The sequence below is a fragment of the Meriones unguiculatus genome, chromosome 17, assembly GCF_030254825.1.
Source record: "Meriones unguiculatus strain TT.TT164.6M chromosome 17, Bangor_MerUng_6.1, whole genome shotgun sequence".
Lineage (NCBI taxonomy): Eukaryota > Metazoa > Chordata > Mammalia > Rodentia > Muridae > Meriones > Meriones unguiculatus.
The window spans coordinates 49163864-49190440 of NC_083364.1; the positions used below are offsets into that span (position 1 = coordinate 49163864).

At 37.7% G+C, this 26577-nt stretch overlaps 1 protein-coding gene across 1 annotated transcript in view; it reads right to left on the reverse strand.

The window, feature by feature from the left end:
- The window catches only part of Nectin3 (nectin cell adhesion molecule 3), a 113863-nt gene that overhangs the window by 30554 nt on the left and 56732 nt on the right, over window positions 1–26577 (reverse strand). The window contains exons 6-7 of the mRNA XM_021653236.2: window positions 25236–25374; window positions 21751–21835 (exon numbers count right to left, since the gene is read on the reverse strand). Coding sequence (XP_021508911.1) covers window positions 21751–21835; window positions 25236–25374 — 224 coding nt within the window. The remainder of the gene's footprint in view (window positions 1–21750; window positions 21836–25235; window positions 25375–26577) is intronic.

A 26577-nucleotide genomic window follows, 5' to 3' on the forward strand; every position in this document is an offset into this window, starting at 1 on the left:
CACCAAAATTTAAAAGGAAGAAGGAAGCTGGAAGGGTTATAATGTAGACAGAACTACACAGAGTTACATTTAGGAGCCATTTAAAGGGTAAATTAGATGTTCTCTCTAAGTTGTTCAGAACAGCCTTAAAAAGCTGATTTCTACTGCTTTGCTTTAATCATCTGCTTCATTGTGATACTGGATACTGGTGGCTAGAATAAAGCCAGCTCTTTCCAATCATTAAATTACACAAAAGTATAATTCAACCAGCACTAGATATATTTCTGAAGGAATCATTACACAGCCTAACACTTTTCTTTCTTAAAATAGTACCAACTGACCTTTCACTCAGAAGTAATCCAGTTAAAAGCCAGAAACAGACAATAGTAAGAATTGTAGTCAGATTTCAACTCCTGTAGCTAGTGCCACCATGTATGTGCAATATACACTGGTCCCAAGTTCATATCCCATCACTAAAACCAAAACCTAATTGATTTCAGCTCTCAAAAAGCCACTTATTTTATGTGCTGATATCATGAGTCTAAAATGTTGCCCCGTCATATTTACTTCCTAGTTTCAATTTTTGCTGAGCTACCACCTGTGATAATTGTACCTGACAGAGAAATGAATGCAACATTTAAAAGATAGGGTCTACTTCTGTGCCATAAACCACAAAATATTACTGAGGAGGCTAAATCTTCCTTATGTTTACAGAGCTTAGGTAATTATAGACTCCTTATAATACTTATTCTCCTGAGAATGGGAGATTCTAAGGATTTTTGATGGCTCAAGAAATCTAGTATCTTTGAGTCAGTTCGTTAAATTTCCCAACTGGTAAGGATGTTCACAATAGAGAAAAATGATAATGGTATATCATAAAAATGTATAAAACACATAGTTTTAATGAAGTTTCTTCACATCTTCAACTCTAGGGAACTTCTGATCTTCAAAAGTTACTATTAAGAAAATGACAGAGAATGAGAGGAAATATTTACAAATTGTTGGGAAAAAACTTACATAAAAATGATGAAGAATGTTTAAACTCAACAATAAAAATGCAATCAATTAGGTCTCATCAGGAGTGGCTGCATTGTCTTCTTCTATGACCTAGTAATGCTACTCCCCCCTCAGGGGAAGGTAATTAAAGAGCAGGCCAATCAGTTCCTGTCAGAGATAGTCCCTGTTCCTATTACAATGGAACCCACTTGGATACTGAACTGCCATGGGCTACATCTGTGCAGGGGTCTTAGGTTATCTCCATGCATAGTCCTTGGTTGGAGTATCAGTCTCAGGAAAGACCCCTGTGCTCAGATTTTTTGGTTCTGTTTCTCTCCTTATGGAGTTCCTGTCCTCTCCAGATCTTACTGTTTCCCTCTTCTTTCATAAGATTCCCTGCACTCTGGCCAAAGGTTGCCATAAGTCTCAGCATGAAGACCTCCCCATCAGTGGACTTGGGGAGGGGCATGCATGCAGAGGGTGGAGGAAGGGAGGAATTGGGATGGGAGGTGGGAGGAAACCACAGGGGGGATACAAAGTGAATTAAGTGTAATTAATAAAGAATTAAAATAAAAAATAAGATAAAATAAATGTAAAAAAAAGAATGCAATCAAAAACAGGAAGAAAGAGAGGGGGAAAGTGACAAACACTTTCTCTAATGAAAAATTTTGATTTGAATAAAGTGACTAATCATTATGTAGAAGTGTTGAGAATTAATTAATGTTTGTTAACATGATGCAAGGTGACATTTGCTGCATCCAGTAGAAATTTTTCTTTTTTAATTTGTATCAAATTTGGAATTGATGAGTTCAGAAAACAACAACAACAAAAAGAAAGTAAGCCAATAAAAACTACGCACATATTTGAACATGGACTTCATCATAGAAGATAAGCACACACTTTAACACATGAGAGGATTCTACACAATAACTGGAAAAAAAAGGCAGGTTGACCATAAGAATTATTGGCAAGGACAAGGGGCAACTTACATACTGTCTGCAGAAGCAGAAATGATAAAAACACAGGATGACAGTTTTGTATTTACTTAAAAATTAAAAATATGTTTACCCCATGACTTAGTCACTAATTTCAAGAAAAATGTCATAAATTTATTCAAAGGTATACATTAAAAGGCTCCCTGCAACTCTTGTATATAGTATGCCCAAGATGTAATCAAGAAAAACATTTACCAACAGGTAAATGTACAAACAAAATGTTATATGTGTACAAAAGATACTACCTAAGAAATATACACTGATCAATATAATATGAATGAATCTCAAAACAATCATGTAAAGTGGAAGAGTCAAGATAAAAAGGAAGGAATATTATGTGAATGTACTTGGTTCTACTTTCTGTAGATTAAGTCACACACCTGAGTGATCTGATAATAAGTGTGCATTTTTTTAGTAGTTATTTCTTGTTAATCTCTTAATGTACCTAATTTGTAAATAAAACTACTATGGATATTTATCTATGTATCTCTCTTTTCCTCTCTCTCTCTTTCATGCATCCAAGAAGTCTTGGAATGGATCTTTCTTGCCTAGAAATGTGGAAAATATGCTGAGAAGAACTGCAGAGAAGATAAAATAGCACTAGGAATCCTTTGAACATGATGACTTAAATGCAAGCTCTAAAACCTACCAGTCCTGTAGGGGATCAAAATACTTCAATTGATTGGGACCAGGAAGTAAGCAGGTGTCACCAACCTAATATCTGACAGTAACAACAGACATGCCAACATGGACAGGGGAAAGGCCATAAGGCCTCAATCCCACACAAAGAACTGCAGGCAACTAAGGAATGCTGAGAGCAGGAGAAATAGTCTTCAACTGGTTTATCTAACACCAAATAGACAGCCCTGTAAACATGCATACAAGTGACATTATGAAGACTGAGAAGGTTTTAGTAAGGAATATACATTATATATATATATATGTGTGTGTGTGTGTGTGTGTGTGTAAACACATACATGCATGTAAATGTGATTAATAAAAAGAGAAAGCCAGGAGTTTGAAAGAGAGCAGGAACTGATGTATGGAAAGGCTTAAAGGGAGGAAAAAGAAGGAAGAAAAGATGTAATTACAATCTTAAAAAAAAGAAACGCAAAAACAAGAAAGAAGCAAAGATGAAAGAATTGTATGACATATCAATGATTAATTTTAAAAAGCTGTATTATGAATATAGAATAGATGCTATTTTAATTCCAAGCACCAATAAAATTGTAATATAGCATCAATAACTTCCAAAGGAAATATCCTGAGTTTAAATGAGTCAGGGGCAGCATTTCCATTTTTACTCAAGCACTTCATGGATTTGATGTCTTTATCACTTTTACTGTTAAGTAATAGTGTGCAGGTAGTCTTATGTGTTACACTGGGCTTTAGGCTTCCCGCAGATTCCTTTGTGAGTTCCCATGGCCATTCATTACAAAGTAGATTTACTGCTCGTCTCTGGGCAGAGTACAGCTTTGCCATGGTGGAGGCAGCTATCACATGTGGCTCATGTGTTGCGGCAGCTCCACCTCAGGTCAACAAATCTTATTTTGACCTTCAGATCTTAGTCTTTGCTTTGGAAGGCTCTCCTCACATAATTAGCATATAAATATTACTCATCTAAGACTTATTGATCACAGACATTCTCCCTTCTATACTTTAATAAAACCCTGTGCTTATTTTACAAATACTAGTTGCCTCTGGCTAGAGAAAATAAGCATGCTTAGGATGGTCAGCTTAACTGTTGACTTGATGCTACCTAGAGTCTGGAAAGACTGGAAAGAATTTCAGTGAAGGGACTGTCTACACGGTATTGACCTGTGGGCATGACTGTGGAGAGACTGGCTTAATTACTGATGCGGGAAGCTGCAGCCCATCTTGGGCAAACCTTAGAATGGGTTCTCTACAGGGAACAGAAATTAAACTGAACATAGCAAGCAAGGAGGTGAGCATTCATATGCTCATATTCTCTCTGCTTCTGACTGGATGTATTGAGAGCAGCTGTTTCAAGTTCATGCCACTGTTGACTTTCCCACAGTGATAGACCTAATTGGGGATTGTCAGGTGAAATAAAACCCATTCTCTCTAACGTTGTCATCAGGGTATGTTATCATAGCAACAGAAATGAAATTGGGGCAATGTTGGGAAATTTTCTTATGAAAGCAAATGCATGCCTGCAATACTCAGTAACTGTTGATGGTATATGAAAACATATTAAAATCTTCAAGTCTCAGGGAAAAAAAGAGACTATCAGTAATTATCAACAGACTGATCAGCAACAGCCTGCTTGAACAACAGCCTGCTTGAAAAATATGAGGTTTCAAGATGGCGGTTAACGGCACACACTGTATCTTAGGGGCACAAGATCCAAAACTCCAAAATTGGTGAGTGGAGGTGCAGCTGAAGCCAGAACATCTGAATTGAGGCTTCCTGGGCGAGACAGGACAACCTGGGAGCTGGGACAGTTTAGATCCAGGTCACCTGTGGACGTCTCCAGAGACTGAGAGTGGAGATTTTTCAACCCCCGGCACTTCCCCTTTCCCCAAGCACAGGTAGCCCTGTTCAGCAAGGCTGCTGGCATTGGCCTCTGGCCCAAGCACTGAGACTTCTTGGCTGAGACTACAGTGACTGCCCCAAGCACAAGGCCCTGCGCTCAGTGGCTGAAAAGGCACAGACAGGCCTCCTCGGGGGGCAGAGTGGGGGCACTAGTCCAAGTGCAAATCCCGGCACACTCAGTGACTGAAACAGCACAGGCCGGCCTCCCAGAGCTGCCGCTAGGGCGGGGCAGCGGCTAGTACAAGCGGGAGCCTCCTTGCTCTCTGTGACTGAGGCTACAGAGGGATCCATGCCAGGTGGCCAAACAGTGGACACCAGTGAGCTGATGGATTGCCTACACTGTCATTTGCCCCTGTGGACCCAAATCTGAGAGTAGAGAATAGGGGGATCCCCTGTGCTTTCGGAGTAGGCCTGCAAGCCAGTGAGGGCACTTTTAAATGAGTGCTTGCAGAGCCGCAAAACCAGGGTCCCTCAATGCTAGCAAGCTGACATCGGATCCCTCCCACCTACACCGCCACTGTGGGCAACATAGGCATACTTGGGACAGCATTCTCAACATAAAGACACTGCTTGGTGGGTGTCCCACTGAAGTCCAGGCAAACAATTCTTGGAGCCCACACAGATCTGAATACCAGGAGGACAGTATAACAGGCCTGTAAGCCACTGAGGTATTGAGGGAACCAGCACATGTGAATTGCACCCACAAACAGCAACAACACCTGCACCTCCCCGACCCCTGCACAGAAGTGCCACCCTTCAGGCATCTACAAGCTCTAGCACCGTGTCCCTCCAGGCACACTCCCATACACATGCTTACACTCGTGCATATACACCTGCAATCTTCCTCCCTTAGCTACAGAAGAAACACCAACATTCATTCTCAAACCAGTGGACCTCTCTCATCTTCCTGAAGAATACTCCAGACACCAGAGACAGACAGACCCAGTCTGAAGTACAGACTCCAGGAACAAACAGTGAAAGTTACAGATAAGCGGATGGCTAGATATCGGCATAAAAACATATCCAACAAAAATCAGGACATCATGGCTTCACTAGCAACCCCCAAATACAATGGATATTTCAACTGATCGGAAATACAGGAAAATTATTTTAAAGCTATGCTTATTGAGTTACTAGAGAAACATAAAGAGGAAATGAACAAAGCTCTCAAAGAAATACAGGCAAATATAGCCAAACAAATAGAGTCACAGATAGAGGCACGAGTAGTGGTATATAGAGAGGAAACCAACAAAATAATAGAGGCCATCATGGAAAGACAGGAATCCACATTCAAACAGATGAAGGAAATGGTGCAAGATATGAAAACAGAATTAGAACCAATAAAGAAAACACAAACAAGAGAAAACCCTGGAGTGGGAGAACTTAAGAGAATAGACCAGGAACTACAAAGGTAAGCATCACCAACAGAATACAAGAGAAGGAAGAGAGGATCTCAGGCGCTGAAGATATAATTGCAGAAATGAATAAATCTCTCAAAGAAAAAATAAAATAGGAAAAGTTCCAAACACAAAACATCCAAGAAATCAAGCATGTCATGGAAAGATGAAATTTAACAATAGGAATAGATGAAAAAGAGGATTCCAGGCTTCAAGGCCCAGAAAAATATTTTCAAGAAAATCATAGAAAGAAAAAATTTTCTGACATAAAGAAAGAGATATCCATAAACATTTAAGAGGCCTACAGAACAACAGACTAGACCAGAAATGAAACTCCTCATGTCACATCATAGTCAAAACGCTAATCTACAGAACAAAGAAAAGATTAAAAGCAGCAAGATAAAAAGGCCAAGTAACATATAAAGGTAGACCTATCAGAATCACACACTTCTCAACAGAAACTATGAAAGCCAGAAGGGTCTGGGAAGATGTCATGCATACTCTAAGAGAACACAGATGCCAACCCAGACTACTATACCCAGCAAAGCTTTCAATCAACATACATAGAGAAAAGAAATATTCCACCACAAAACTAAACTTAAACAATATCTACATAGCAACCCAGCCCTACAGAAGATACTAGAAGGAAAACTCCAACCCAACGAAATCAACTATACCCAAGAAAACAAAGGACATTGATAACTTAACAACAAAGAATTAAAAGAAAACAAGCATTGAAACACAGGAACAACACCAACTCCACAATAAAAGGAACTAACATTTATTGGTCACTTATCTATCAACACCAAAGGACTCAACTCTGCAATAAAAAGACAGAGATTAACAGAATGGTTGCTGAAACAGGATCCAACATTCTGTTGCATCTAAGAAACACACCTCTACAACAAAGATAAACAGTAACTCAGAATATAGGGCTGGAAAAAAGTTTTTCAAGCACATGGACCCTGAAAACAAGCTGGAGTGGCTATCCTAATATCTAATAAAATAGACTTTCAAACAAAATTAATCAAAAAAAGATGAGGGACATTTCATTCTCATCAAAGGAAAAACCTACCAGGAAGACATCACAGTCCTGAATATCTATGCCCCAAATACAAAAGCACCTGCATTTGTAAATGAAACATTATTAACACTTAAATCACACATCAATCCCAACACCTTAATAGGGAGAGACTTCAACACTCCACTCTTATGAAGGGATGGATCATCTAGACAGAAGCCAAACAGGGATTTAATGACACTTACAGTGGTTCTAAATCAAATGAACCTAATAGATGTCTATAGAACTATTCACCCAAACTGAAAAGAGTATACCATCTTTTCACCTCCTCATGGAACCTTCTCAAAAATTGACCATATAGTTGGGCAAAAAACAAGCCTCAACAGATACAAGAAGATCGAAATAATCTCTTGAATCCTATCAGACCACCATGGCCTAAAACTAGACCTCAACAACAAAAGAAATAGCAACCCCCCTATAAACACATGGAAACTAAACAACTCTCTACTCAATGACAGCTTGGTCAGGGAAGAATGAAAAAAGAAATTAGAGACTTCCTAAAATTCAATGAAAATGAAAGGACATCTTAAACAAACCTATAGGACAAAATGAAAGCAGTGCTAAAAGCTAAGTTCATAGCACTACATGCCTCCAGAAAGAAGTTTGAGACATCTTACACAACCAATTTAATGGCACACCTAAAAGCCCAAGGGGGAAAAAAAAGGAGCAAACACACCCAAAAGAGTAGACAGCTGGAAATAATCAAACTCAGGGCCAAAATCAATGAATTAGAAACAAAACAATTCAAAGAATCAATGAGAATAAGCACTGGTTCTTTGAGAAAATAAACAAGATAGACAAACCCTTAGCCAAACTAACTAAAAGGCAGAGAGATAATATCCAAATCAGCAAAATCAGAAATGAAAAGGGGACATAACGAAAGACACTGAGGAAATCCAAACAATCATTAAGTCTTACTACAAAAGCCTATATGCCACAAAATTTGAAAATCTAAATGAAATTTAAATTCAATTTTCTTAATAGATTCCATTTACAAAAATAACACTTTGGAAATCAATCTTGCACATTCTCAGATAATTAGAAATAGTGCTTCTTCAAGATCCAGCTATACCACTCCTAGGTATATATCCAAAAGATGATCAAGCACACAATAAGGACATTAGCTTAACCATGTTTGTAGCAGCTTTATTTGTAATAGCCAGAAGCTGGAAATAACCCAGATGCCCCTCAGTGGAGGAATGGATACAGAAATTGTGGTACATCTACACAATGGAATATTACTCAGCAATAAAAAAACAAGGAAATCATGAAATTTGCAGGTAAATGGTGGGATCTGGAAAAGATCATCCTGAATGAGCTATCCCAGAAGCAGAAAGATGCACACGGTATATACTCACTCATATACACATATAATATAGAATACACCTACTAAAATCTGTATATCTAAAGAAACTAATCAAGAGGGAGGACTCTTGCTAAAATGCTAATTCCTACCCAGAAAGGCAAAGAGGATGTACATCAGAAGAAGGAGAAAGAGGGAACAAGTCAAGAGCCTGACACAGAGGACCTCTGAAAGGCTCTGCCCTGCAGACTATCAATGGAGATGCTGAGACTTATGGGTAACCTTTGAGCAGAATGCAGGGAATCTATGAAAGAAGTGGGAAACAGTAAGATCTGGAGAGGGCAGGAATTCAACAAGGAGAGCAACAGAACCAAAAAATCTGAGCACAGGGGTTTTTGCTGAGACTGATGCTCCAACCAAGGACCATGCATGGAAATAACCTAAGACCCCTACATAGCCCATGTAGCCCATGCCAGTTCAGTATCCGAGTAGGTTCCATAGTAATAGGAAGAGGGACTGTCTCTGATATGAACTGATTGGCCTGCTCTTTAATTACCTCCCCCTGAGGGGGGAGCAGCATTACCAGGCCACAGAAGAAGACAATGCAGCCACTATTGATGAGACCTGATAGACTAGGATCAGAGGGAAGGAAAGAAAGACCTCCCCTGTCAGTGGACTTGGGGAGGAGCATGCGTGCAGAGGGGGGAGAAGGAAGGGAGGGATTGGGATGGGAAGGGGGAGGAAACAACAGGGGGGGATACAAAGTAAATAAAATGTAATTAATAAAGAATTTTTTTAAATTAAAATAAATAAATAAAAGAAACTAAAAAAAAACATTCAGGAACATTCCTGCCATTTTCTAAGTATGTATGGTATGCTTCTTATGATTTCAAGCATGATTATTTGTGAGCAAAGGTCAAATTTACTTGAGAGGGTTTTTTTTTTGGGGGGGGGGTTGAAAAGCCTCTATTTCCAAAGTCTTTGTTCCATATTTTTTTCTTCTAGGTATTAAGTTTTAAAATAAAAGCATAAAGAAAGAAAAGAAAAATATAGAATTAAAGCAATGTTCTCGAAAATCAACATTGAGAAGCTAGTAATGGAAATTTATGAAAAAAAAAAAAACTAGAAAGAGTACAATGGAAAGGTTCAAAAAAGGGAAATAAAAAACAGAATGTAAGTCCTCACCTATCAGTGGACTAGGAGAAGGGCATAGGAGGAGAAGAGGGATGGAGGGTAGGATTGGGAGGAGATGAGGGAGGGGGACAAGGCCGGGATACAAATGGAATACATTTGAATAAATGATAATAATAAAGACATTTAAAACAGATGGCTCTAAAATCATCAGAATGGTTAGTGACTGATGCTAAGACACAGGGGAGACTGGCACACCTCTATCTCTTGCACTTAATCTTTCAAACTCACTTGCACCAGTAAAATCTGAGCTCCATCTCTACCCATGTTGCATGTCCTTTTATAACACGAATCAATGGTAACACAACATTCATCTTGTTAACTAAAAAAGACTTGCACCATCCCCAACTTCCCTTTTCTCTCTCCCATCTTTCCCCATGTAACCCCTCTCTAACTCATGCCCCTTTTAATTTGTATAGATGTGTGTACATATATGTTCCTAAATGTGTAAATATAACTTCCTCAATCTGTAGAGTGTTAATTTTATATACATAGTTTCAAGACTGACTGCTTGTATTAAATAACCAAAGTGGGGCTCTCTTCTGAGGAGGACCACTTGAAAAAAAGACATATTTTATGTGTTTCTGAGTGTTTATCTGCATGTGTGAATAAATAAATATACGCTATGTGAATTCATGGTGCCTGTAGAGGTCAAAAGAGAGCATCAGATTCCCTGGAACTGCAGTTTCAGATAGGTGTGAGATGCCCTATCAGGGTCAGCAACAAGACCCAGGCCCTTTGTAAGAGCATCATGGGCTAATATACACCTGAACCCTGTCTTGCTCCTGAAGGTTCCTTATTATAAATTTTGATATGAAAAGGAAGTGTACTTACTGTTCATGCCAGGATTAAAATAAAAGCCATTCACGGCTGCTACAAAATGAGCAAATGCTCGTAATAATGGTGATAGTCTGTAGAAAAAAATAGCATTTAAAACACTGGAAAGACACTATCACTAAAATGCTGAAGTTACAATTATTTTTCATTTTATATTACAAAATACAGATATGCAATCTCTAGTAAATCAGGAATAATCAAGAAGAGAAAGCAAGTTCTATCAGAATGTTCAAGGATAAGCTGACTTTTTTAATATATTACTAGTAGTTGTATAAAATAGTATATATAAGTTGAAGAGCACAATTTGCTTATATCAACCACATTTCTAAAAATATCTCTTCTTTGATATAACAAGGTCTCACCTACAAACTTATCCTAATGTTTAAATCTGAAGATACAAAATAAAACATACACAAAGCTACCTATGTTAGCACTGATAAAATAAATCCCTTGACATTAAAATATATAATATAAACACACATTAAAATTGTATGTACCCTAAAACCAGACACATTAAATCGGTTAGAAGAAAAAGTGGGGAAGACCCTAGAACTCATTGGCACAGGCGACTATTTCCTGAACAGAACACCAACAACACAGGCTCTAAGATCAACAATAAATAAATGGGAACTCATGAAACTGAAAAGCTTCTGTAAAGGAAAAGATACTGTCATCAAAACAAAATGACAGCCTACAGACTGGGAAAGGATCTTCACCAACCCTACATCTGACAGAGGGCTAATATCCAGTATATATAAAGAACTCAAGAAGTCAAACAGCAACAAATCAAGTAATCCAATTAAAAAATGGGGCACGGAGTTAAACAGAGAACTCTCTGTAGAGGATTGTAGAATGTCAGAAAAACACTTAAAGAAATGCTCCACATCCTTAGCCATTAGGGAGATGCAAATCAAAACGACACTGAGATTTCACCTTACATCCATCAGAATGGCTAAGATCAAAAACTTAAGGGACAACACATGCTGGAGAGGTTGTGGAGAAAGGGGAACCCTCCTCCATTGCCAGTGGGAATGCAAACTTGTACAACCACTTTGCAAATCAATCTGGAACTTTCTCACACAATTAGGAATAGTGCTTCTTCAAGATCCAGCTACTACTCCTAAGCATATATCCAAAAGATGCTCAAGTACACAAGGACATTTGCTCAACCATGTTTATAGCAGCTTTATTCTTAATAGCCAGAACCTGGAAACAACCCAGATGTCTCTCAGTTGAGGAATGGATACAGAAATTGTGGTACTTTTACACAATGGAATAGTACTCAGTAATTAAAAATGAGGAAATCATGAAATTTGCAGGCAAATGGTGGGACCTAGAAACGATCATCCTGAGTGAGGTATCCCAAAAGCAGAAAGACACACATGGTCTCACTTATATAGACCTATAAGATATGATAAATATACTGAAATCTATACAGCTAAAGAAGACAAACAAAAAAGAGGACCGGGGGTAAGATGATCAATCCTCACTTAGAAGGACAAATGGGATGGATATTGGAGGTAGGAGAAAACAAGTAACAGGACAGGAGCCTACTACAGAGGGCCTTTCAAAGACTCTACCTAGCAGTGTATAAAAGCAAATATTAAGACTCATAACCAAACCTTTGGCAGAGAGCAGGGAATCATATGAAAGAAGAAGGAATTAGTAAGATCTGGAGAGGACAGGAGCTCCGCAAGGACCAAATGTATCAGGGCACAGGGGCCTTTCATGAGACTGTTTCTCCAACCAAGGACCATGAATGGATATAATCCAGAACCCCTGCCTGGATATAGCCCATGGCAGCTCAGTGTCCAAGTGGGTTCTCTAGTAAGGGGAACAGGGACTATTTCTGACATGAACTCAATGGTGAGCTCTTCAACCCCTTCCTCTGAGGGAGGAGCAGCCTTGCTGGGCTACAAAAGAGGACATTGCAGCCAGTCCTGAAGATACCTGATAAGCCAGGGTCAGATGGAAGGGGAGGAGGTCCTCCCCTATCAGGGGACGTGGAAAGGAGCAGGGAGGAGATGAGGGAGGGAGGGTGGGATTGGGAGGGAATGAGAGAGGGCGCTATGGCTGGGATACAAAGTAAATAACCTGTGATTAATATAAAAAAATAAAAAATTTAAAAAAAATTATATGTATCCATAAAAACATGTGAAATGGCTGCATCCCAATGGTGCAATATATGAAAACACGTGTTTATATGAATATTCATTTTCTTGTCTGTGCTTAAATAAAATAACAAGGAGGCAAATCATTTAACACAAGTGATTTTTCTGGAGGTAGAGAAAGTAAATAGGAATTACACTTTAGAAAATACTTGTTTTTACTGTTTTGAATTAATTACTCAAAAATAAGTGGATAGCCTTCATGTAAGACCACCCTATGGTGATGAACATGAACACTCAGGAGCCTTCATAAGGAATGTAATATATTATAGTGAATTATTGAGGAAAAACCCCTCAGTTTTGCCTGAAAGTGAGTCCTGCAGATACCCCGAATAGTCAGCATGATTGACCTAACACTGCAGCCTGTGCCGCTGGTTTTCAACAGGTGTAGACATCCTGTTCTGAGGCCAATAACGGAGCAGGGAGAAGTCACTTCAGAACTCAACTTGACAGAAAAACAGGCCATACAATAAAATTCGCTGAGAATTCCCATCAAACATAAATATAGCCACTGCTAACACTTCAGAATGCTTCCATTCTTTTCAAGTATTTTCTTTTCATACATAATATACTGACATCCAGTATATGTACAACATGAGCTAAACAGACATTAGTATACTGAAATATATATGTAGTTATATAATATTGTATATTACATATATTTACAATATAAGTTTAGTGAAATATGCACATATAAAATGTTTATCAAAGTATACAACATCAAATCATCAGTTTAAATCATAAATAATGCAAGTTATTTATGTCCAATTAGAATATCCTTTGGTCCCTTGCTTTCTGGCATCTGCATACTCACAAGCCCTAGACCTGGCCCATGAATCCTTTTTGTTTGTAAAGAACCTTTATATATTCAGTGGCTTCTTCCCTTCCCAATTTCTCTCCTTATCCTTTCCCCACATCTTCACACCAACATGCCTACCTTCATACCTGCAACCTAAGAACCAGGACTCTTTGTAAGCTGCCTATGCCTGGTCAGTCATGTCATCCCTTTCCCATCCTTCAATGCACCTGTTGGCATCTCCACCCACACAGGATTAGCTCCAGATCCATGGCTTTGAACCTACCTTTTTGTGAGCCACTTCTGACTGGTCAGATGCTCCTTTCTTTACCACTTTTCTCTCTCACTGTCATCTCAGCACCTACAGACCAAGCTTGAGACCAGATGTCTGGGAGCCATCTTTGCCTTAAATAGCTATTAAACAGCTTACCCACCACTTTTACCTGCCCTATCTCTGGTCACACAGCTCCTGCACTGGCCCAGGATAAAGCAAGACAAATCCTCACACCAGATATACAACCAAAGAAAGGAAGTCTACATAACTAGGAAAATAGTAAAATCAAAAACAGAATGAAGAGCCAAAACATCAGGGCTCTCAACAAAACCATTAGTCCTATAGATGTTTTCTAGTCAAGGTATTAATTAATAAAGAAAAAGTCACAAAGCTAAACATACGTGCACAAAACTTTGTGTACTCCAATTTGTAAGAAGCACACAGATGGAACTAAAGACACAGATTAAAACAGACTGTAGAATAGTAGGTGATTTCAATAATTCTGCAGTGGACAGATCATCAGGACAAAATAGTAAACAGAGAAATGTTAGAATTAATTGACATTTTAAGTAAAAGAACCTTAACAACACCTACAGAATACTCTATCCAAACTCTATTCTACTTAGTAGCACATGAAACCCTCTTTAAATTAGACTGCATGCTAGTTAAAAAAAAATACAGAAAACCGAAATAACCCATGTATGCTATTCAAACATTACTTAATAAAACCTAATAGAAAACAAAATATAGAGTAAGTTTGTAAACTCATGGAGATTAAACAACTCATTACTGTTTGGTGAATGGGTCAAAGAAGAAATCAAGAAAGAAATCCAAATGTTCCTGGAACCACATGAAGACAAAACTCTGGGACACTTTAAAAGCAGCCCTCCAAGAAAATTAGCTTTCTAAGTGCCTAGAAAGGGAGTGGATCCGGATAGGAGGGAAGATGGGAGTGTCTCAGAGGACTGGAGAGAGGGAAACAGTATTCAGGATATATTATGTAAGAAAAAAAATTTATTTTTAAAAAAAGCAAAAAACAAAAAAACAGAATGAGCACAAACAAATGACTTTATGATACAGTTCAAATATTTGGAAAAAACAAGAACAAATCAAACCCAACCCAGTGGAAGGCAAAAAAATAAAATAAAAAATAAAAATCAAAGGAGAAATTAATGAAATAAAAACTAACAAAACATCCAAACCAACCAAACAAAACAAAAACAATAATCAATGATTCTAAGAGAAGATAAGCACACAATTGATGAATTCTAGGACCAACTAATCAAAAGATAAAGAGGACCCCAATTAAAAGAATCAGAAATGAACAGAGAAATATCACAACAGACACCAAAGTAATGTGAACTTTAGGGGAATGTTTTGACAACTTGCAGTATTCCATCTTGTTGGAAAATCTCAGGAAAACGGATGAACTTCTTGATTCACCCAAACTACCAAACTTAAATGAAGTAGAGATCAATAACTTAAAAAGACTCATAACAAATGAGGGGATTTAAAGTAATAAAAAGCCTTCACACTAACGAAATCACAGGTACACATGGATTCACAGCAGAATCCTACTATACTTTCAAAGAACTACACCCAATGTTTCTTAAACTACTAAAAGAAAAAGACAAAAGAAAAAAAAGGGGTGCTGAAGGAACAAAAGGAAAAACCTGTTCTATGAAGGCATCTTCTTCTAACACTCAAACCAGGTAAGGACACAATAAAAAGTCAAAACTACAGACCAATGTTCCTCATATTGTTCACAGATGCAAAAATATTCAATAAAACACTACCAAACCAAATATAGGCACATATGAAAAGGATCATCCAGTATGAAAGAGTTAGCTTTATTCCTGAAATTCCAAGATGGTACAACATACACAAGTCAATAAAGGTAATAAACCACATAAATGGACTTAAAGACAAAACTCACCTTATCATCTCAATAGATGGAGAAAAAGCCTTTGACAATATCAACTATGCTTTCATAATCAATGTCGTAGGGGAAATTCGACTGCAGGGAACATTCTTCAACAAAATAAAAGGTACATATGACAAACTCATTATCTTAAATTGTGAAAAAGATTGAAGCAATCTCACTATCAGAAGGAATGACCCCAGGCTGCCCACTCTCTCCACTCCTTTTCTATTCAGCACTAGAAACACTAGCCAGAGCGACAAGGGAGAAGAAAGAAATTAAAGGGATACAAACAGCACATCTGCAGTTGCAGACAAACATGATATGATATATAAATGATACCCAAGATTCCACCAGAAAACTTCTAGAAACAGTAATTTCAACAAAGTGGCAAGGTACAAAGTCAAGTCACAAAACTCAGTAGCCACATAAGAGCTTGATAATTCTAACAGTTCATCTGTAATTCAAGCCTTGCAAGACAGAGACTGGATTCTGGGAGAGAGCTGGCTAGTGAAGTCAGCGAAATCAGAGTTCTGAGCTTGACTAAAGAACCCTGACTTAAAGAAAAAGGTCAAAGAGCCATCAGTGGAAGAGGATTGCTCACATTAATCTTAGGCCCGTATTGCATATGAAACCCCCCACATATGAAATATCCACACACATACATTTTAGCAAAGGAAAAGAAATATCAAGGTTTCCCCTCCCAAAAAAGGAAGAAAGAAACAAAACCAGAAGAAAAACAGATTTTCCTATTAGCTGAAGTATTTACTCTGTTGTAATATGCTGTTTAGTTGAAGAGCATGAAAGAAAATCAGCCTCACACAGATATGTTGGGAAATGGAGGCCTATTTCAATAGTCCTTTTAGTAAGTGATTTTTTTCTGCAGTACTACACCCAAAAGGTGTATTGGTGTTAGTTTCTTAAGGACTTGCTTTACAGAACCTGAAGACTCATCAGTAAACTTCATGTTCTGTTTTCTGAAAGAACAGCACATTTCTACATATGCATCAAACATGCTGGGTCCTGCACCCCTCAATCATGGAAACTGTTCGGTATATTCTTGCAACAGAAATAGTGCTCATAAGTTATTTTTAGTACCATTAAGGTTTTACATTCACTACTGTCATCTGACAGATAATTTTAGATGTATATTATCAAGAAGTAACAGAGAACCCGAGGTGGTTTTGGTGTGAGCCTTTCCACATGTTAGTAACATCTAGCAGAAGCCATGGAGGGAGAGGTTAGGGAACACAGATGGCGATCAAAATTCTTAACCCTGTACAATGAACCCTAAGAGAAAAGAGTGCATGTGTTCCAAAGAAGACATTTTATTCCAGCACATAAACAAACACCAAATGAGAGCCCATGTGATGTCTGGAATTGATATTACCATGGTTGTCAGTTTGTATTAACATAATCCCGATGTTCAATACATAGTTTCATGAAGCCTGGAAAGTCATTCATAAAGTCAAAAAAAAAAAAAAAAAGAGAGAGAATATTTTGGCAAGAAAAAATTGATAGAGAATTTGCTACAGTAAATAGTAAATCATATAACCAACTTATGGTTTAATAAGAAAACACAAAAATATAATTACACACTTAAATTCTCAGAAATTTAAGCAACTAGTGATCCCACTGGTTAAACAGTTCTCTACTTGAAATTACTCACACAAAATATCAGTTTTAAAATAAAACATAAAACTACTAGACTTTTATATCATTTAAGAAACTAATCCTTGATTACATAAAAACTACCGATATCATAAAGTTATAAAATAGAAAATAATATAAAACAAAGGACTATATATCAGAATTTCTAAATAAAAAACAAAGTTCAAAACACAACTAAAAAGTTGGGCGGGGGGATGCAAATCAGTAGTTCTGTAACTGGTAACTGATTATGAAACTAGGGCTGATTTCACCCAAGAATCCACAGAAAATATCTCCTATTACAAGACGAAGAGGGAAACAGGTTTTGCATGCTATTTGTAAGAACACTTATCCATACTATGGCAAACATCTTCTGAAATGTAAAAAAACAAAACCAAACAAAAAAACCCAAACAAACAAACAAACAAACAAACAAAAACAGAGTAATCTACTTCTTGGAATAAATTACAAGCACAACAAAATGCAAAAAAAAAATTTTTTTTTCACCACAACTATGCAAAATAATAAGAATCTCATTGGGTGAATTTTGTGTATTTCTGTAATGGAGTATTTTGAAAGTCACCTAGAGTGGGGCAGAGATACACAAACAGAACTTAAGCCATTAAAACACACCTAGTCTGGTAGGGACATGCCAACTGATTTGTTAATCCAAGATTCTGATTCAAGGAAATTGAAGTGTGTTTATGAATATTCGTTTAACAACCCCGAGGATCTTGATGAAGGCAACTGCATTTGCCACCCTGAAAAATACAGTAGCATGGAAGACATAGTAAACAAAGACAATTTTCAAACCAGATATATCCTACGGCCCTACCTCTATTTTAAAATAATCATTCAGACAATATGAAGTCAAGTCATGGAGAAAAGTACAGTGGGAATCTTCAACAGCAGTGATGCCGAGGAGAAGGAACTGGGATCTTTGAAGATCGTGGAATGAAAAGAAGAAAGAATCACACAGTTGATCTTTTTAAGTTTCTGTAAGACTGTATTTTATATTTCGTATGAAGAGTACACTCGTGCATCAAGCACACAAGGAAACTAAGCCATCATGAAATGGTAGACACAGTTTAGTGTTGCACCCTTGTATGTTTCATAAATGAAGATCTCCTCTGCGAGCTGTTCATCTAGAAATAGGACACACTGGCGGATTTAAGTGCTTTTTGCTGTCAGACAAGACAGTGCTTCATTTCCTGCCACTTGAGACATCTTCTCTGTAGAAAGACACTTCCCACTCAAGCCAAGTGCCTTTTCACAATACCAGGCTTCATTTTCATGAATGACTTAGATCTGGAGGAAAAGCTCTTAGGTACTACCACCAAAGTAACTGCTCATTACTGTGAAAAGGCGTACATGGGAAAGAATCACTTCTTTCTAGCATTTCTCAAGGAAAACCACCAATGAATAGGTCAGCACAAACGGAAACTTGCAGACAAAGGGTTACATTCATCATAAAGATTCCACAGTACTTACTGATGGATCGGAACTTGAGTGTAGGAATGCTGCTGATCTAAGGCCAAAATAATAACAGGCTACCTTTCGTTCCCTTAGCAGCCATTCACTTCAACTTCTGTGCCAGGCTTGGGATTCTTGTGTCCATCTTGTAATGTTTTAATATAACAGACCACTAGCTTCCACCAACTCAAGAGGCACAAACACTTTCACACAGTGCATAGTACCTACATTTGGAATGTCCACACTCTGCTGTAGCCTGCCTAAGCTAAGTTTCCACCAGTGTATTTGAAAGTGTGCCTCAATTTAAGACTTTCTTTCCTTGATCTATATCTTGTTTCTACAATGGGGCATGGTCCTTGAGGTTACCCTGTGCCTGGGCTGTGCACATTCACATTTGGCTCAAGAATAAACTATCTCTATTGCCTTTGAGGAGAGAGTGGTGTTTAATGCTGACATCAGGCTCTTCCTTAAAGCCAGGTTGGCCTTCTGGGAACATAAGCCCTTTGTCACTAGCCATATAGCTAAGTAATGATTTCAAGTAGAAACTAACGAATTTAAAAATTCATAAGTTATCTTTTGAATCAGAGCATGGCCACAATAAACTTACAGATTCCTTAGTAAACAAGAATAGTTACATGCTTTGCCATTTGATATGATAAACTTAAAACAAATATCTATACAATTAGTGTATGATATAATGGGAAAGGCATAATAAATTCACTCCATTTCCAAATGCATTATTAAAAGGATGAAGAGTTGTCTAATTTCATGTCCAACTCAGGTTCTGATTCTCCTAGGCAATATTTTCTAGATTCAGTTTTATATATCGAGAAGAAAACACTGCTGACTGATGCTTTTGACTGCTTGGTGTCAATGAGGAAAAAGAAATCACAATGCTAACTGGTTGCTTACTTCTCAAGGATCAATGTTGCTCATGTGTTTATAAGATGTTTCCCCAGCAAGCTTCCTTCAACAAGTGGTTTTGACTACTTTTCAGTGTCATTCTTCATTTCTGCCCAGGATTATGCCTCTTACTAGACTTAGTACAACCAAATTACTCTGTTATCTTAGTAATTCATCTCCTACCTCAAAAACTGAGCCATCCTGAAAGCCCTCTGCTTCACTGTCATCTCAAGTCATCCAAGAACAGCTTCCTTTTGTTTTTATGTAGTCTTTTAGTGTATATGTAATAGTTGTAATTTCATTCTTTTTTGTTTCGTTTTTTCGAGACAAGGTTTCTCTGTGTACGTTGGCTGTCTTGGACTTGCTTTTTAGACACGCTGGCCTCAAAGTCAAAGAGATCCTTCTACCTCTGCCTTCCCAGGCATGTGCCACCTCACCCAACTCACTTGTAATTTCTTAAATAAGACATTAATATTTTAAGGTCTTAACATATGACCTGAATCAAATAACTTTTTCTAATTCTTCTATAAAGTCATCTTCAAAATACAAAGAATAAATTATATATAATATATATATTTTTTCCTAACAAGATTTAAACTATATTCAATTAAATTTCTTCTAAAAAAACCCCTAATATTAATATCCTAAACAAAATTCTCAGAAGAAAGCCTGGATACCCACAGATTAAGGCGGGAACCCTCTCTATCATTTAGCATCTCTGGTCAAGAGCTCCACAACCATTTCACACTGTTTCCCACTTTTATTTACTTGCCAAAGGCTGTCCTTTATATGAAACGGGGTTCTGAAAAGATCCAGTGTCAAGATTCGCAGCTGCAGGAGGGCAGCGCTGGAGCCACTGCTCGTGGCAGTACTTGGAAAAGTGCTCCCTACTCCTGCCTGCCACAACCATGCTTAGCAGCAGGCTGACTATACAGTGAGCAAAGGAACAGAAGCTGAGGATGTCTTCATGGAGCCATTCCTTTCCTCCAACCAAATTAAGTGCCAGGTGTATTCAGAGTGAATGCAGGGTGGAGATCGAAGGCATAGTTTTCAAGGAAAAAAGACTATTCTAGAATCCAATCCCAGACACTTAGTGAGAACACAAAACACTGTACGTGTAACAGAGAAAATAGAAGTAAAACAAACTAAAACTGCTAATACAAAAAAACCCCACAAAATGGCTACAATTGAGAATAAAAAATTAAAGTACCTGTATAATCTTTCTCAAAAATATTAACCAGATGTAGATACAATATGACAAGTGCTGCACTTTCACATGAGCTACTGAACATTCACTTTAACATAAATGCTGAAAATCACCACAAATGTAACATGAGGATCCAATATTCGTTTTCAGGATCTTAAACTGGAATACATAGCACTTGTTGCTCAATAAAGGAATGCTAAAATTTAGACCTCTTTCATACTGAAGAGTAAAATGTAGTTCTCAAGGAAAAGCAGGTGTCCACAACATTGCACGAAAGGTTCTTATGGTCTTTTCATCCACATCAGTGGCAGACTCTCTGATCACCTCCCCCTGGGGGTTCATCCTTACCAGGCCACAAAGAAAGACCATGAAGCCAGTCCTAATGAGACCTGATAAGCCAAGGTCAAATGGAATGGATGGAGGGGAGGGCTCCCTATCAGTGGACTGGGGGAGAGGCATGGGAGGAGAAGAGAGAGGAAGGGTGGGATTGGAAGGAGAGGGGGCCACATCCGGAATACAAAGTGAATAAAGTATAATGAATGATAAATAAGTTTTTCTAAATGCCAATTTTTACAATACATCTGTAGGTCAATAGCTCACAGTCTCCAACTGCAGCTTGCAGAGAAGGGCCAGTACACTACTGAATTCCCTTAATTACACTAGCCCTCCGTTTTCTTAGTGACTTTTTCATATAAAGTCTGACTGATCACCCGCGTATTTCAGAGGAATACTTGAACATGTTAGGAATTTTATGTCATTACAAAACAGATAAAGACAATGTTTTGAGAAAATAATACAAATGGCATAGAATTAAAAAAAATTTTATTCACTTTGATTTTTGCAATGGGGTCTCCAGTAGCCCAGGGTGGCCTCAAACTCACTGTGTAGCCAAAGCTGACTTTAAACTTCTGGTCTTCCTGCTCCAGCCTCCCGGGTGCTGGAATTGCAGATGTGCACAGCAACAGCTGGGCAGATTTTCAGAAGCTAGTTCAGGTGATTTTAAGTGCCTTTGTGAACACGTACCTGGCACAGAAGATCCTTCTGAGGCAAAGAAGGGGCTCGTTCTTCATACACAGGGGGTGGCTTGTGTGTAGGTGGAAGGTCAATTCTGTGATCCAAACAGTGAACAGATGGGGGGAGACAAAACAAAGAAAACAAGGTTCTCACAAACCCGAAGGATATTTTCTTCATACTAGAAGAATACATAATTAGTCTATTCTACATGCTTAAGTTATATTCTGTTCATAACAAAAGTAAGTACTACTTCTAATACATAACACCAAACTAGTTTATTCACATTAATGAAATAATCCAAGAGGAGCTCTGAAATTATTAAGCAAGTAATCTTGTTCATGATCTTTTAAAATTTGATATATTTTCACCTTTGATTATGAAGACAAACATTTTAAATGCAGTGTTGTTTTTTAAAGATTTTTTTTTATTTATTGTAAATGTGCATGTATCTGTCACATATAAGTGGATGCCCAGTAGCCAGAAAAGAGGTCAGATGTAGAGGAATTTGAATTCAGAACATGGCTGCTCTGGCAAGAGATCACATCCAAAGACCTTCTAGGTCTGTGTAATCCAGCTGGAATATAGACATGCCTTTAATTCCAGAAGATAGGCAAGCAGATCTCCAAGTTTAAGGCCAGCTTGGTGTAGAGCAGATTTCAAGTAAAGAAAAGCTTAGGTCCAGGCATGGTGGTACATGCCTTTAATTGCAGCACTTAGGAGACAAAGTCATTCAGATCTCTAAGTTCTAGTTGGTGCTGTTCAGGCAGTTTGGTTGAGAGTCAGTCTGGAGGTAGTGCAGGAGTTGAGTTCATGGCATTGTGTAGTTCCTAGAATTCAGAGGCAGTTTTTACCAGGAGAGTTGTAAAGAAAGATTGACGAGAGAACAAGCTAGACACAGGTGAAGACGGAAGGAGCCAGAGAATGAGAAGGAGCCAGGAAATTAGAACAGATTGCTAGAGTTAGTTTGAGGCCAAGCAGAGAAACTGAGAGAAGCCAGACTGAATCAGAGTTTGAGCCAGAACAGCTGAGTTGAAGCAGCGGCTAGAGTTTAGAAAGAACTACAAACGGTGAGCAGATTCAGCAGTAAGTCTCAAGCTGAAGGCTTTCTAAGCCTAGGTTAGATTGTATGGAGGCTTGAAGCTTTCAGGACTAGGCATAGGATAGTAGATGGACGCAATAAGCCTCAGAGACAACGATTATCAGGAGAATAAAAGTTACTTTTACAGTCAGACCCCTTGCTGCCAGAGTCACAGGTGGAAGTGAGCCTCCAGATGTGGGTGCTTGGACCACACTCAGCTCCTCTGCAGGAGCAAGAATCTTAACTCGCTAAGCCATCTCTCCAGCTGCTAATGTGTCTATTATTATGTTTCTCCAAATGGTCATTGAAGTGACTTGAAAGATTAACAGAAGTTCACATTATGGTTTAAAACTGCTTTCCAATACAGATTTTTCAAAAGGGCCACCTTGGGGCTGGAGAGACTGCTCAGAAGTTAGAAGTTCTTGTTCTCACAGAGGACCCTGGTTCATTTTCCATCCTGCACTCACACAGTGTTCACAATCATTCTGAAAGTCTAGTTCCAAGGGATGTGATGCCTGGTCTGACCTCCACGTGCACCAGAAATGCACATGATACAGAGACATACATTCATACAAAATGAACATGCACACAAAATAAAAATCAATAAATCTTTTTAAAAGGGTTCACTCAGTTTTAGAACACTTACTCAATAAAATTAATATTTTTTTTAGCAACAATCCATTATAATTTAAGCCATCTGAAATAGACAAAGGATCCAGGATTTCCCTAAAGAATATATTTTTGATGAACTCATTTGTAAAATTCCCTGATATTCACATATATTTTAAATGTCACTCATATATTTAAAAACAAATTCATGAGTCCTGTTTTATGGAAAATAATCTCATACACATACACAGAGTTTTCAATGCTTTTGAAAAGTAAAGATGTATTTCCAGTATTTTTCTCTAGCAAATAAAATAAAAAGCTACCTATATTAAAAGATAAATGAAATCTTTATATGCTAAAATAATAATTTCCCATGATATACTCATTTGTCGATATTGGCTTGAAGCAGTATTTTTTTAGTGAAAAGTATTAAAAAGTTCATAAAAGAGCTCCAATCTTTGAGTTATCAAACTAAAGCAGCATTTTGCCATCTTTTATTCATAAAAATAACTTTCCTCTAATGAAAATTGCTCCAGGCATGGTAGCACACACCTTTAATCCCAGCATTCTGAAGGAAGAGGGAGGCAGATCTCTGTGAGTTCAATGCCAGTCTGGTCTACAAAGTCCAGGATAGCCAGAGCTCTGCTACACAGAAAAATCCTGTGTCAAAAAAAAAAAAAAAAAAAATACAACAACAACAACAACCAAACCCCAATTTCCAAAAAAAGCAAAGCAAATTACAAAAATTTATAGTACCATATAGGTAAGGGAACAGAGGCCTATGGGACCAGTTACCTGCTTGTAGCAACACTGACGACACTGACAGGGTCTACAATCCAGAAAGACCAGTGCAGTGACTATGTTAGATTAAATAAATCCATATTGGTTTTTTGAGACAGAGTTTCTCTGTGTAGCTCTGGCTGTCCTGGAACTCACTCTGCAGACCAGGCTGGCCTTGAACTCAAGAGAATCTCCTGCCTCTGACTCCTGAGTTCTGGGAATAAATGTTGCACACACCTGACACCCCAAAACACCTTATGAAAAAGTGAGAGAGAGACAGAGAGAGAAAAAGAACATATCACTTGAATACCAGCCTCATGGCCTCCTGCAACAACAGAGTACATAGGGAACCCCACTACTCAGTTCACAAAGCAAAGCCATCTCATTCTGTTCCAAATACAACCATGTGAAGTATAAAAGGTATCATCCAGCCAAACCAGAGATAGTGACAAGATTCAAAGGAAATATATAACTAGTTATACCATTCCACAACAAGGTACAATATTTATCTTACAAAGCAATCTCAGTGATCAGGCCAAAAACTGTTTATTCATTCAATGAAAGGATGCTCATTTTATAATTTACTGAAACAAAGCATTTTTGTTAAGGAAAAGGCTTTAAAATGAGAGCCTTTAAAAATAACTCTGGGCATAGTTTAATTTTATCTATATCTAAGACAGACATATAATCAATTAAGTCTAAGATGTTTCTAATAGTGAAACCAGTAATTATCAAAAGTATTCAGGTTGGACAACATAAGCTGTAATTATGATGCATTTGGAAAAATGTCTCATGCCTGTGGTTGAGGATCTGCTTAACACATCTGCTTCCCGTAGCCCTATGAAGATGCTCATTTACTAGGACATAGTTTAAGATGTTCTGATGAAAGCACAGCCAACTGACAAGGGCCCAACGTTCTACTTCCTTCCATCTGTTGAACACTAAGTAGAAGTAATGTAAAGGTGGACATAAAGGCTGATGGAAAATGGATGATCACAGCTGAACACAAGTACAAACTGTTACCTACACTTTGTCAAGATAGGATGGTCTCTTCTTCCGTGGTGTCAGCAGCACAGTCACAAAGACAGCGATGATGAACAGGGCCAGGACAGCCCCAATCACAGCTCCAGCCACTGCGATGGATGAGGTCTGCTTAAGCGGGATGTCTGTTAAGTAATAAGAAATTAAGCTTTTCAAACAACTTTAAAGAGTCCTTGAAGTTGCATGCTTTAATTTTACAGTGCTCAATGAGTATTTGGTTAAAGTATGCTATTCGACAATTAGTATAAAGGACCCCAAATTTAATTCATCAATTTTAGGAGCTTTATGTTAAGAAATTTCTATTTTCCTTAAACACCTCAGCTTTGCTTTCCTCAATTAATGGAAAGAATATTTTTAACCAGGCATTATTGGGTTGATACATTCTCTACAGTCAACAAATATCTAAAGAAAACAGTAAATAAAAATGAAGATAATTTTAAATTCTCATTCTAACAGGTGATAAAAAAGCAATCAGTTGACCATTAAAACAAATACTTACCATTTTCATTCTATTCAGATGAAAAAGAAACACTATTAAAATCATGTGATAATATTCAATGGCTAAACCAAAAGAAGATTCTACAAATATAGTATAAAAAGTAACAGTAACAGTGGATACTTTAAAAACTTTACAAAATGTTTTAAAGTGGAATATTTCAAAACAGTGGAGACATCAACAATGGCAGTTCTTTCCTATATGGTTAAAGGCTACATGTCAATATATCAAACTTGTGAAATACTAATATATTTCTCAGACTAAAACATACATTCTGTTAAGAAGTTAATGTAGCAGTTAGCATCTCACACAAATTTTAAAAAGATGATATCCATAAGATCAGAAAAAAATGGAATCACCACAATTCAAATGTATTAAGTAATATCACTGTTTTACATTGCTTATTCTAGCCATATGAAATCTCACAGCTCAAATAAGTTTCTTCATACCCATTTTCTGGTTTTGTTGGTGTTGTGTTTTGTTTTCTTCTGTTTGAGACAGGATAAGCATGTATCTCAGGCTAATCTGGCACCTGTTATGTAGCCAAGGTTAACTATGAACTCATGATCCTAAAGGTGGGACCTTATGAAAGTGGGGATTACAGGCATCTGTCACCATGCCCGGTTTATGTGCTGCTGGGGAACCAACCCAGTTTTGCGTATGGTAAGTACACACTCTACCAAATGAACTACACCCTCATTCCATAAACTTGGTTTTGTTTTAATCTTCTACCCAGTAAGGTAGACAGTGAAAATACCACTTTATAGATGAAGACAGGGTTCTAAAGTATCCTGCCAGTCATCCAGTAAATGCTCAATATGAAACAAAAGCA